Source organism: Lissotriton vulgaris, chromosome 10, assembly GCF_964263255.1.
Source record: "Lissotriton vulgaris chromosome 10, aLisVul1.2, whole genome shotgun sequence".
NCBI classification, from domain to species: domain Eukaryota; kingdom Metazoa; phylum Chordata; class Amphibia; order Caudata; family Salamandridae; genus Lissotriton; species Lissotriton vulgaris.
In genome coordinates this window covers 610,698,289-610,711,464 of record NC_141698.1, presented here as the reverse complement: position 1 = coordinate 610,711,464, position 13,176 = coordinate 610,698,289, and the positions used below count along the sequence as shown (strand labels likewise).

General features: G+C 42.6%; 1 protein-coding gene across 1 annotated transcript in view; it reads left to right on the top strand.

Moving 5' to 3' along the window:
• TTC21A (tetratricopeptide repeat domain 21A) overlaps positions 1-13,176 on the top strand; it is a 427,059-nt gene that overhangs the window by 225,325 nt on the left and 188,558 nt on the right. Inside the window, exon 21 of the mRNA XM_086941450.1 lies at positions 5,549-5,659. Within this exon, the coding sequence (XP_086797576.1) occupies positions 5,549-5,659 (111 nt within the window). The remainder of the gene's footprint in view (positions 1-5,548; positions 5,660-13,176) is intronic.

Genomic DNA, 13,176 nt, shown 5'->3' with positions numbered 1-13,176 from the left:
ATACATATTTACAAAACTATACATGTAATATTTACAGAGCCACTTATTAATGAAGATGTATCTAAACTAATATATACATATACACACTATATACAAACTTCAATTAATTGACACACCATGAAAGAAAGAAAATTGTTTATTCGCTTCACTTCCAGAACTTTATAGAAAATCATCATTACCAGGACAGGAACCTAAATCAAACCTATGGATGCCTGTTAATCTATATGATTAAAACAAGGTTCACAAAGAAATAACATAAATGGATGGAAACACATGAATATTTTGTAGTATCTTAAAGAATGAATCCATTATGTTCAACAGACAATAAAAATAATATAATGGTTAATAAATAATACTTACAAAAAAGACATACAATTGGAAAATGACTTTGAAAGCAGCCAAACGTCGGCAATGAATATATCTGTTTAAAAGACAAGATAACCAGAAAAAACACATTAGAAACAGGCGTAATGGTCTAAATGCAATAAGGGGTTAAATGTAATAACCTCATGAACATACAAGTTTCATACATTTAAAGAAAACTTAAACCAAACACCAATGCCGTTGACTGAAATAAATTCGTGAATTAGGTGCACGTGAAAGAAGAAGCAAAAAAGAAGAGAAAATATACCGAAAAACGAAGCGGTCATGTGATATATTATAAACCAAGAGTGAAAAGAAAAATAGAAGAGAGCCAAAGGGGACCCAGGTGACTATGAATTTGACTCATAGATCAATTAAAATTAAAGAATACTATGGGTTTATTGAACCACACTTACCAAAAGAGAGCTATATGTTTGGAAGCACGAAGAAGTCGATGATATATATTAAAGAAGACACAGTTCCTATTGATACAGAAACAGATAATTCAAAATAAAAATTACATAAGAACATGTAGTTATAGGAGAGCCTATTGAGCAATAGGTTCAAATATACAAAAATTAGGGATATATGTACCTCATAGATACGGAGGGTCTTATATAAATTCTCCCGATATGTTCACTTAGGGATGTGAGGCACCACACGTGCGACGAAAAAAGCGGGGATTTGATAATGAAGAGCTGAAATTTATAACAGAAAATGACACTGACTGAGACTGAAGATAACACATTGTAGTGAAGAATAAAGGCTCACATTAGCGGTATAGATACCTGAATAACAGAACTGGGCACCGATCGAGGGCCGGAATAGAATGTCAATACATCCGTGCCAGGATATCTGAAAGAGGACGGAAAATGAGTGATTGCGAGTATAATGTTTTTTATATGTATACTCTGTAGGTATGAACTTATATTAGCACTAACCCAGGCATGTAGTTACTTATTCAAGTAATGCACGCAAACATTGTTAAGTGGTAACTCTAGTGCTGTGCCGGTAGTTACATGTCAAAGGCATTTAGACCTGCAGTCTTGTGGTATATAAAGACGGCTATAAATGTCTTTTAAATTTATATAACGGATAACACGTTAAAGGACGTCCAAACACGTAATTTCATAGTTAATATAAATGACTATTAATGTCTCCTAACATAGTCAGAAAGTGAGCAGAATAATATAAACCGTTATAGGTGTTAGAAATGAACACCTAAGAGATGTAATTATACGGCATTGGTTAGACGCCATTCTGTTGTACGCTCGGTCGCGGGACCTTACCTGTGCAACGCGATGATAAAGCGGGGTATGGCCCTCGAAGTTCGAAGTCACGCCGTCACGGTCGAAGTCTGGATCGGACAGGTATCAATAAGACCTGTGGGGACGCGAGCACAATCTGCACTGCCGTTTATTTGTGCAGTAAAGGGCTAACGACACAGCGTAATAGACAAAGTACTAACGAAAGATCAACGATGTTAAGTAATAAACACAGACAACAGACTAATGATGTAATGATCACAAGGAAATGGACGAAGGACTAACAGGGAATCAAATAATAAAAACAGACAAAAGACTGATGATGTGATAATCGTGATGGAATAGAGACAAAAAGGGAGGACTATATGTATGAAACGAAAATAGAATAAAGATTGACCCGAAGAATTAATCTAGCCAATAGCAAACTAGTAAAAGTAAGATATCTAAAAAGATTATTTTGTTAGAAAAACAGAACTGATGATAACTGCCAAAATTATAAACAACATGTAAAAAGATGAACACATGACAATACCCTACATACATTTAGAAAAAAGACATTGAAACATAATAATAAAGAAAAAAATAAATAAATAAATAAATAAAAAATTAAATAAAAAATACAAAAAGATTCTCAAACAGTTATTTTCACGTGGTTTCCGTTTTTCTAACAAAATAATCTTTTTAGATATCTTACTTTGACTAGTTTGCTATTGGCTCGATTAATTCTTCGGGTCAATCTTTATTCTATTTTCGTTTCACACATATAGTCCTCCCTTTTTGTCTCTATTCCATCACGATTATCACATCATCAGTCTTTTGTCTGTTTTTATTATTCGATACCCTGTTAGTCCTTCGTCATTTCCTTGCGATCATTACATCATTAGTCTGTTGTCTATGTTTATTACTTAACATCCTTGATCTTTTGTTAGTCCTTTGTCTATTACTCTGTGTCGTGAGCCCTTTACTGCACATATAAACGGAAGTGCAGATTGTGCTCGCGTCCCCACAGGTCTTATTGATACCTGTCCGATCATGACTTCGACCGTGACGGCGTGATTTCGAACTTCGAGGGCCATACCCCGCTTTATCATCGCGTTGCACAGGTAAGGTCCCGCGACCGAGCGTACAACATAATGGCGTCTAACCAATGCCGTATAATTACATCTCTTAGGTGTTCATTTCTAACACCTATAACAGTTTATATTATTCTGCTCACTTTCTGACTATGTTAGGAGACATTAATAGTCATTTATATTAACTATGAAATTACGTGTTTGGACGTCCTTTAACGTGTTATCCGTTATATAAATTTAAAAGACATTTATAGCTGTCTTTATAAACCACAAGACTGCAGGTCTAAATGCCTTTGACATGTAACTACTGGCACAGCACTAGAGTTACCACTTAACAATGTTTGCGTGCATTACTTGAATAAGTAACTACATGCCGGGGTTAGTGCTAATATAAGTACATACCAACAGAGTATATATATAAAAAACATTATACTCGCAATCACTCATATTCGGTCCTCTTTCAGATATCCTGGCACGGATGTATTGACATTCTATTCCGGCCCTCGATCAGTGCCCAGTTCTGTTATTCAGGTATCTATACCGCTAATGTGAGCCTTTATTCTTCACTACAATGTGTTATCTTCAGTCTCAGTCAGTGTCATTTTCTGTTAAAAATTTCAGCTCTTCATTATCAAATCCCCGCTTTTTTCGTCGCACGTGTGGTGCCTCACATCCCTAAGTGATACATATCGGGAGAATTTATATAAGACCCTCCGTATCTATGAGGTACATATATCCCTAATTTTTGTATATTTGAACCTATTGCTCAATAGGCTCTCCAATAACTACATGTTCTTATGTAATTTTTATTTTGAATTATCTGTTTCTGTATCAATAGGAACTGTGTCTTCTTTAATATATATCCTCGATCTCTTCGCATTTCCAAACATATTGCTCTCTTTTGGTAAGTGCGGTTCAATAAACCCATAGTATTCTTTAATTTTAATTGATCTATGAGTCAAATTCATAGTCACCTGGGTCCCCTTTGGCTCTCTTCTATTTTTCTTTTCACTCTTTGTTTATGATATATCACATGACCGCTTTGTTTTTTGGTATATTTTCTCTTCTTTTTTGCTTCTTCTTCACGTGCACCTAATGCACAAATCTATTTCAGTCAACGGCATTGGTGTTTGGTTTAAGTTTTGCTTTAAATGTATGAAACTTGTATGTTCATGGGGTTATTACATATAGCCCCTTATTGCATTTAGACCATTACGCCTGTTTCTACTGTGTTTTTTCTGGTTATCTTGTCTTTTAAACAGATATATTCGTTGCCGACGTTTGCCTGCTTTCAAAGTCATTTACCAATTGTATGTCTTTTTTGTAAGTATTATTTATTAATCATTATATTATTTTTATTGTCTTTTGAACATAATGGATTCTTTCTTTAAGATTCCACAAAATATTCATGTGTTCCATCCATTTATGTTATTTCTTTGTGAACCTTGTTTTAATCATATAGGTTAACAGGCATCCATAGGTTTGATTAAGGTTCCTGTCCTGGTAATGATGATTTTCTATAAAGTTCTGGAAGTGAAGCGAATAAACAATTTTCTTTCTTTCATGATGTGCCAATTAATTGAAGTTTGTATATAGTGTGTATATGTATATATTAGTTTAGATACATATTCATTAAATAAGTGGCTCTGTAAATATTACATGTATAGTTTTGTAAATATGTATCTGTATTTTTAATTGACTTTGAGTGAGAATATATAAATGTACTGATTATATTAATTATTGTCATTTCCATAATGCCCACTGTACATAATTGACTAATCACCTATTTTTAATTGTAGTACAATAGACGGTCACCTGATGAAGGCTTACAAGCCGAAACGCGCGTAGTGCTCTTATCTACCGCCTTGCCTCCATCGTCGTTCATGTGTCTACTCACTGTTTTGCCTCTATCGTCTTTTATGTTTTATGTAATGTATATGTTTACTATGTGATTTTAATGAAGATTCATGTTGTTGCTGTGTAAATTAGGAAGTAGATTTTTGAAACACAATAGTATGAAATACAAGCAATAATTGCAAAACAATTTCTTGACTAATAAATAAAAACATAACAAATATTTTGAATTAATTTGGTGATTAGTCCTTTACATGTGGGTTTGTAAGTGGTTCTCCAGTTATTTTTCATTAGTGTGATATAACTTGTCTATAGACCTTTAACCAAGTTTGTTTACCAAAGTGATGACAGTAGTGGTGTTTCATCTCTACCATCTGGATTATTTTCTCTTTCTGTATTTGAATGACTCCCTCCTCAGGGCACAGTCACTACCTCCACTCAAGGAAACTTTACATGATACAATCATTATTTTGTACTTCTGGGGTTTCAGACTGAATGTGAAAGTGTTTTTTTGGTTCCACCTCCGTGCCTTCCATTCACAGGTGCAGTCCTGGATACCTTCCATTTAAATGTTTTTGCTGCACACAACTGGTGGGTGAATACAAAGAACATGGTTGTGAAGGTCACAGCATCCTCACATCATGCGGCAAGGGAACATCTGAGGCTGTTGGGGCTGAAGACGTCCTGCATTTGTCTAGATTTATGTACGAGATTAAAGATATTTGATTAAAAGCAGATTTCAGATACAAGGTGGTGCCTGGCTAGCATTTAAATGAGGAATCTGAAGGTACTAAATTATCCAACAAAAAGAACATTAATAAGTTAGTAACTTACACAAGCCTCTGAACTTAAGGACACGCTTTGGGCTTTTCAACTCTTGGAGCAAAAATGCTTTAAAGAAAAGGAATAAAATTGAACTTGATTGAAATTAACATTTGACCATGATTGATTATATTGCAAGTTAGAAAGCTTTTGTTAATTTTGTTTTATTAGGTGATGCTGGAGTTAGCACGGCTGTACTTGATACGGGAAGACATGGAGTCTTGTAATGAACAATGTACAGTTCTCCTTCAGTATGACCAAAGCAAAGATGATGCTTCAATGGTAAGATGTGCAAGTCAATCTTGTTGTGGAAATGATAGACCATTATATGAATAATATACAATGGGAGTAGATACGCCTGTTTATGTGGATTTGGTGCTTCTGCATATCTAAGATTTGCTAATTTCCCTTGAATGACAGCATTAATCTCAACCAGTGACGGGTGGCAGGGAATGGGGCGGGGGAACAAAAAATATATTTTTTAAAACACTTACCTCCTTGAGCTGTGGCTGCCTCTGTCTCTCCTTAGGAGTCTGGAAGCACATAGGCTCCCCATAGCCAATCACAACACTGCAATGCAGCGTTGTGATTGGTCTGAGCGCTGTGGATTGGCCCTCAGATGAGGACTGGGGGCTTGGGCATGTTCTCCACCAGGCTGTGGGATGCATTCTGGTGGGGAACATGCAAAGTATGCATGGCCGTTTGACCAGGCCAAGACAGCTGGCCAACTGGTCATGTGCACTTAGTATTCACAGTTCACTCCTCCCTGAGCCACCAGCCCAGCCCCGACCTGCTCTAACCCAGCCCTGCAGCAACGAAAAATAAAATGATAACCTTTTTATTATCATTTTATTTTTCCTTTTCCACTGCTCTGAGAGCAGTGGGGCAACGCTACTCCACCTTAGTGGAGGAGCCGCCACTGATATCAACGCACCTATGTATTTGACTGTATAACATCACTATAGTCATGTTCCTGTTATGTAGTCATATATGGACTTCCTTCATTAGGAGGCAGCTAATTGAAGTCAAGTAATTCCCTTAGTTAACTCGACTTCAAACCTAACCCTTGAACAACTTACAACAACCCAACTGTTGGTAATTCGGAGGGATGAACGTTTTTTTCTATAAGTGGGTGCAAAAGTGCGACAGTTCGAAATACCCTTTAAAACAGGTATTCCTCTTTCTGCACATTTAGGAGTGCGTCAGGAACCTACCATTGTAACTTATTCATTAAAATAATTATAGTGGCCAGCCCCTGCCATTGCTTTTCAAACCAGCTTTCTTGAAGTGGAGGTGTGTGGCCAGGGTGTGAACCTAAGACTTCCCTACTGGAAAGGTTGCTTTGAAGCACAGTGTCAGGGTTTCGAGCAATGTATTTATATTAATGCATTCATTTACCTGTAAGATGAATATATATCCCTGCTCCTCTAAGTGCTTTTAAAACTGTGTTTTTTTTATTTCCCACCGACTGAGCAGCAGATCAGACTAAATTCCAATCCACTAGGGCAGTAAAAAATAGGTGAAACTCCTGCATTTTTTAAATAGAATGTACAGGTGTCAAGCACTTTTGTGCCATTAAACTTTTGCTGTGATTTTCACCAGCTGCACAGTGCAAAAACATTTGTGCTGACTAAGTAGTATAATTTAACGTTTTGCATTTGCCAGTGCAAGTTTAATTTTTGCACCTTTCAGTTGTGCAGGTCAGTGTTCCAGGGAACCCTGGGGGTGCGTGAAGCATATTCAGGGGATCCGTGATTGCTTAGGAAAGCACACAATATTAACACATTAATAATGTGTATGTAAATAAAGAAGCAACATATAGAAATGAAAAATGTAATTCTCTCTCGAAATGTGAAGCAGTTTGGAATTGGAGGCTATAACTTAAGTTAATATCCTCAGATTGAGTCATGGGAGCGGTGCAAGTGCATCAAAATGTGTGGCCTCAATTGAATTTAGAAAGGCTTTATCCTTTACATTAATATTTAGATTTTTTAAATATTTGTTTATGAATTAAATAAAATATTTCAACTTTTGTATCTTGTTTGTTGAATGCTTGTCTGTGCATGTTTTATGTATTGTTTTGCGATACAAATGATTGAAAATGCTTAGGTCGGATTCCAATAATGATTCAGTGGGGTTGCCGGGTTCCAGTAATGATTAAGTTGGGGTCCACAGATGTAGGTAATGGAGCAAAATATCATCCGTGCAGAATTGCCTGAGACAGGGGAAATCTTTATAATCCATCCCCTTACTTTCTACCTTTGTCCTGAAAAAGAAGCGCCAAAGAACTATTGATCTCAAAGCTGTGTGGCCCTAGAGGCCTGGCTAAGAACTAGGCCTGGATGAAATTATAATTTCTGATAGATACATCTGCCAGTGGATTCCTCACCTTGTGAATATCCCCTTGCATCAGCAACATTCGGAAATTCTTTTTGTAGCTTCGCGCCGACGTGGACGACGTCATAGAGGCATGGCATCGCGCGCGTCTCCGCTGACGTCACCGACAGCATAATAGGCCCACGCCGGCGTGATGACATCAGTTCCCTTTTTTCCGCGTCGTCGACGCTAACGGTTTTCAAGGGATCGTCTGTAGCTGTTACAGTAACTTTGTTACTCTGTGATTTTCTCTGTGTTCTATTTGTCTTCTGTCGAGATGTCGTCTAAGAAGACCGGATTTAAAGCTTGCGGGGAATGTGGCAAGACAATGTCAATCACTGATCCGCATGAGTGCTGCGTCTGGTGTCTGAGCTCCGACCATGACGTCGAGGATTGCCCTTCTTGCAAGAAGATGACACCGAAGGCCCTTCGAGAGAGGGAGACAAAGCTCCTCGTTGCAAAACTTAAAAGCAAGAAAGATAAGAAGACTTTGAAGTCACAAACTCGGCGTTCGAGGTCGAGGTCTCGTTCGAGGTCGCGCTCGGAGTCATCTTCTGCTCATGCTTCGAGGTCTTCGAGGAAGAAGCACAAGAAGAGGAGCCATGAGTCCCGACATCACTCAGGCAAGGACTCGAGTTCAAGGCCGAAGTCACAAGTGAAGCTACTTCATAAAGAAGCTTTGGTTTCGGCTTCGGAAGCCCAGGACTCAGAGGGTGGGGCTTCGAGTGCGAATTCGCATGAGTCACCGAAGCAGCTAGCGAACCCTTCTCCAGATCCGTCCCATCCTTCTGGTCAGGAGGATAAAGGAGAGGTGGAGGAAGTTGGTGAAGTCGCGGTTCCGTTGCCTGCGGGTCCGTCGACTCCGGTGCACCAGCCTGAAGAGGAGGTCGACGTTGTGACGACTCCGCTCCCTCGTGAGCAGCCTGGAGGCACATATCCTGCCTTGCCAGCCCCAGGTCAGGATCCGACGCAATTCCTCAATGCCATGTTTGGTGTCTACTCCAGGGCAATGTACCCGTCTGGTGCACCTGTTGGTCCCACGGGCCCTATGGCGTTTAGTCTGGGTGTTCCCCAGGCTTATGCTCCTGCGCCCTTTATGACTTTCATGCCGGCTCCAGCACCGCATTGGCATTTTCCAACGCCGGCGAAGCCTTCGACGCCGCCGCCGAAGCCGTTGACGCCGAATCCATCAACGCCGATTCCATCGACGCCGGTACCCTTGACTCCGATGCTGAATCCGGTTCGACCTCCAGTTAAGCTGCCTCGCCCGACTTCGGGTTCGACGCCGGCTCCGAATTCAGCGGAGTAGGTCGTGGATCCGTCGGCTTCGTTTGTAAAGGAGAGGTCGAGGCGTGAGGCACAGAGGCTTTTGGAGGATGAAGAAGTGGAGGAAGGTGAGCTTCAGGAGTCTGAGGATCCTTTTGATGACATGAGGGAGGCTAGTGGCCTGGAACTGTCTCCTGAGTGGGATTTGGCCTCTACATCTGATACACCTTCTAGAGATGTGACTCCTTACCATGTGGTGATAAGGAAGGCGGCAGACTTGTTAAACATCACTCTGTCTACTGCTGAGTACAAGTTGAATATTCTGATGGAGGTCCTCCATTCACCTTCCTTTTTAATTGAACCAATGCTGCCATTCAATGATGCTTTGGCTGAGCCAATCTATGAGGTGTGGAAGAAAACGTTGTCAGCCCCTGCTGTTTCAAGGGCGGTTGCGAGGAGATATAGGGTGGCTCCTAATGACCCTGACTTTTTATCAACACAGCCCCTGCCTGAAAGTTTAGTTGTACAGGCTGCCTGTTCTAAGAAGTCTGCAGGAGCTTTTCCGCAGGTTCCTGGGGAAAAAGAGTCGAGAAAGCAGGATCAGGCAGCTAAGAAAGTCTTCTCTTCAGCCAGCATAACATTAAAATCTACTAATGCGACTTGCCTGATGGGACGTTACATCCAGGCCCTGATGGATTCTGTAAAACAGTTGGTGCCAAAGATTCCTGAAGGGGATAGAAAGGACTTTCAGGAGGTTATATCGGACACTCAGGCTGCAGCAAGGCAGGTAATCCAGAGTGGGCTGGACACGGCAAATTCGGTGGCGAGAGTCATGGGCTCTTCGGTGGCCACTAGGAGAGCTGCGTGGTTAAAGTCATCAGAGTTCTCAACAGATGTGCAGTCTGCCTTGATGGATTTGCCCTTTGAGGGGTCTGGATTGTTTGGGAAGAAGGCTGATTCTGCTTTAGAGCGCTTTAAAGACAGCAGAGCGACAACGAAGTCGTTGGGCCTTTAGACAAGAGGCACATTTGGGAAGCGCTTCAGAGGATTTGGCAGGTCTTCCTTTCGAGCCTACAAACAATCTCAACAACAGCCTCAGCAGCAGCAAAATACGCTGTACAAGTCTTATAGGGGCAGAAAAAGAGCTCGTCCCAGAGGTCGTCAAGCTTCCTCCTCCTCCTCCTCCTCCTCTTCCCCTTCCCAGCTCCCCGCCAACGCAGCAAAGCAGCCCTAGATCCGCCATTCCGGATCATGTGGGCCCAGTGGGGGGTCGGCTTACCCATTTCCTATGAGATTGGGAATTGATTACATCGGATCTTTGGGTTCTCAATCTCGTGGAAAATGGATATGCTCTTCCTTTTCGGGAGTTTCCCCCAAATTACCCTCCTTGCCAGGGTTTTTGTTCGGAGGACCACCTGCTTCTCCTGCAGGAAGAAGTCCTGGCATTGTTCAGAAAGGGTGCGATAGAGGTGGTTCCGGAGCAGGAGAGGGGTCAGTGATGCTACTCCCGGTATTTCCTGATCCCCAAGAAGGATGGCAGACTTCGTCCAATCTTGTATCTCAGGATCTTGAATCTTTACCTGAAGCAGGAGAAGTTCAAGATGCTCACCCTTGCACAGGTTCTTCAAGCGCTGCTGGAAGAAGACTGGATGGTGTCGATCGATTTACAGGATGCGTATTTTCATATTCCCATCCTGAAGTCGCACAGGAAGTATCTCAGTTTCACGGTTGGTTCGCAACACTACCAGTTTGCGGTCCTTCCGTTTAGTCTTACTACTGCGCCTCGAGACTTCACCAAGGTGATGGCTCTGGTGGCTGTGCATCTCAGAAGATCGGGGGTACCGGTATTCCCGTATCTGGACGATTGTCTGATCAAGGCAGAATCTCCAGAGATAGTGCTCCATCATCTGCAAGAGACAACTCAGTTGTTGCACAGGTTGGGTTTTTCGATAAATGTATCCAAATCTCACCTGGTGCCCTCCCAGCGCAACCTGTTCATAGGTGCTGTACTGGACACAACTGTGTGTCGTGCATTCCCTCCTCCTCAAAGGATTCGCGACATACAGGAAATGATACCTTTATTTCACAATGGAGCGGTCGTTCCAGTCCTGAAGGTCCTTCGTCTGCTCGGTCTGATGGCTTCTTGCATTCTGTTGGTCAACCATGCACGCTGGCACATGAGGGCACTCCAGTGGTGCCTCTGCAGGCAGTGGTATCAGCACAACGGAGATCTCAGGGAGTCAGTGAGGATCTCCAGAGAAACTGCTGCGGATCTGTCTTGGTGGGGCGTGGAAGGCAATCTGTCTCAAGGAAAGCCTTTTCAACTGCCTCCATCGGTGGCCACAGTGATAACGGATGCATCCACTCTAGGGTGGGGTGCTCATCTGGGGGATCTGGAGGTCAAAGGTCTTTGGTCTCCAGAGGAAAGGTTGCTTCACATCAACCTTCTGGAATTGCGGGCCATACTTTTGGCACTCAAGGCCTTCCTCCCTTCCCTTCGCGGACGGACAACACGACCGCGATGTGGTATATCATCAAGCAGGGAGGAGTAGGGTCGCAGTGTCTCTGCAGAGAGGCTCTGCGTCTCTGGTCCTGGGTTCAGGACCATCAGATTTGTCTGATGGCAAATCATCTGACCGGGGTTCTGAACGTACGTGCAGACAGTCTCAGTCGGCAGTTCTCGGCCGACCACGAGTGGAGGCTTCACCCGGAGGTGGTTCGTCACGTCTTCCGGACGTGGGGAACTCCTCAGGTGGACCTGTTTGCCACTCACGAGAATGCTCACTGCCCATCATTCTGCAGTCTCCAGTTTCCGATGCAAGGAGCACTGGGGGACACGTTTCAGTTGAGTTGGGACTCACAGCTGCTTTACGCGTTTCCTGCCATACCCTTGATTCCTCTGGTTCTGAGGAAGATTCGCCAAGACCGGGCCCAAGTTATATTGATGGCCCCCGATTGGCCAAGAAGGGTGTGGTACACAGATCTTCTCCACCTCTCCTCGTGCCCTCCGCTCCGTCTCCCTCACAGGGCAGATCTCCTCTCCCAGATGAAGGGGCAGGTTCTACACCCCCACCTCCAGACCTTACACCTTCATGCCTGGAGATTGAGCGGGGCAACCTGAATTCCTTTTCTCTCCCACACGATGTGTGGATGTCATATTATCGGCCAGGCGTGACTCCACCAAGTCCATTTATTCTTATAGATGGTCTAAATTTGTTATTTGGTGTGGGGAGAAGTCTATAGACCCTTTAAGGGCTCGTTTGTCCAATATTCTTCAATTTGCACTTTGTTTGGCCCAGCAGGGTTTTGCGGTAGCAACTATCAAAGGTTATTTATCAGCCTTATCGGCTTTCCTTTGTTTGCCGGACCAACCCTCTTTATTTAAATCTCCTATCGTATTACGATTTATCAAGGGCCTTACCAATAAATTTCCTCCAACACCTTTTATTGTTCCTCAATGGAGTTTGAACCTTGTGCTTATTTTTTTGGTGGGTTCGCCTTTCGAACCTTTGCACAAGTGTCCCTTGAGACTTTTGACTTTCAAGACTGTTTTTCTGTTGGCAATTCCCTCTGCAAGGAGGGTAAGTGAGCTTCAAGCTCTTAGTTCAAAGCCCCTGTTTTTATCCATTCATGCTGAACGAATGGTTCTCAGGACCAGGGCTGCTTTTCTGCCGAAGGTGGTAACTCCATTTCATCTGGGGCAGTCCGTTACCCTCCCTACCTTCTATCCTCCCCCTCACCCTTCCAAGGAGGAGGAAAGGCTTCACCGCTTGAACCCTAAGAGGGCGGTGAGTTTCTACCTGGACAGGACGAGAGAGTTCAGGTCGGATGACCAGCTGTTCGTTGGTTTTGCTGGATGCAAGAAGGCGAAGGCGGTGCACAAGCGAACGCTCTCGAGATGAATTGTTTTATGCATCAAGATCTGCTACTCCCTGGTGGGTAAGGAACCTCCAGAGGGTATAAGGGCTCATTCTACTAGAGCTAAGTCTTCAACATCTGCTCTTTCCAGAGGTGTACCTGTTGAGGATATTTGTAGAGCCGCGACTTGGGCCTCCCTCCACACTTTCGCGAAGCATTACTGCTTGGATACCGAGGTGAGGAGGGATGGCCACTTTGCGGGCTCTGTCCTCCAAGACTTTCTGGTATAGGAGAGTGGA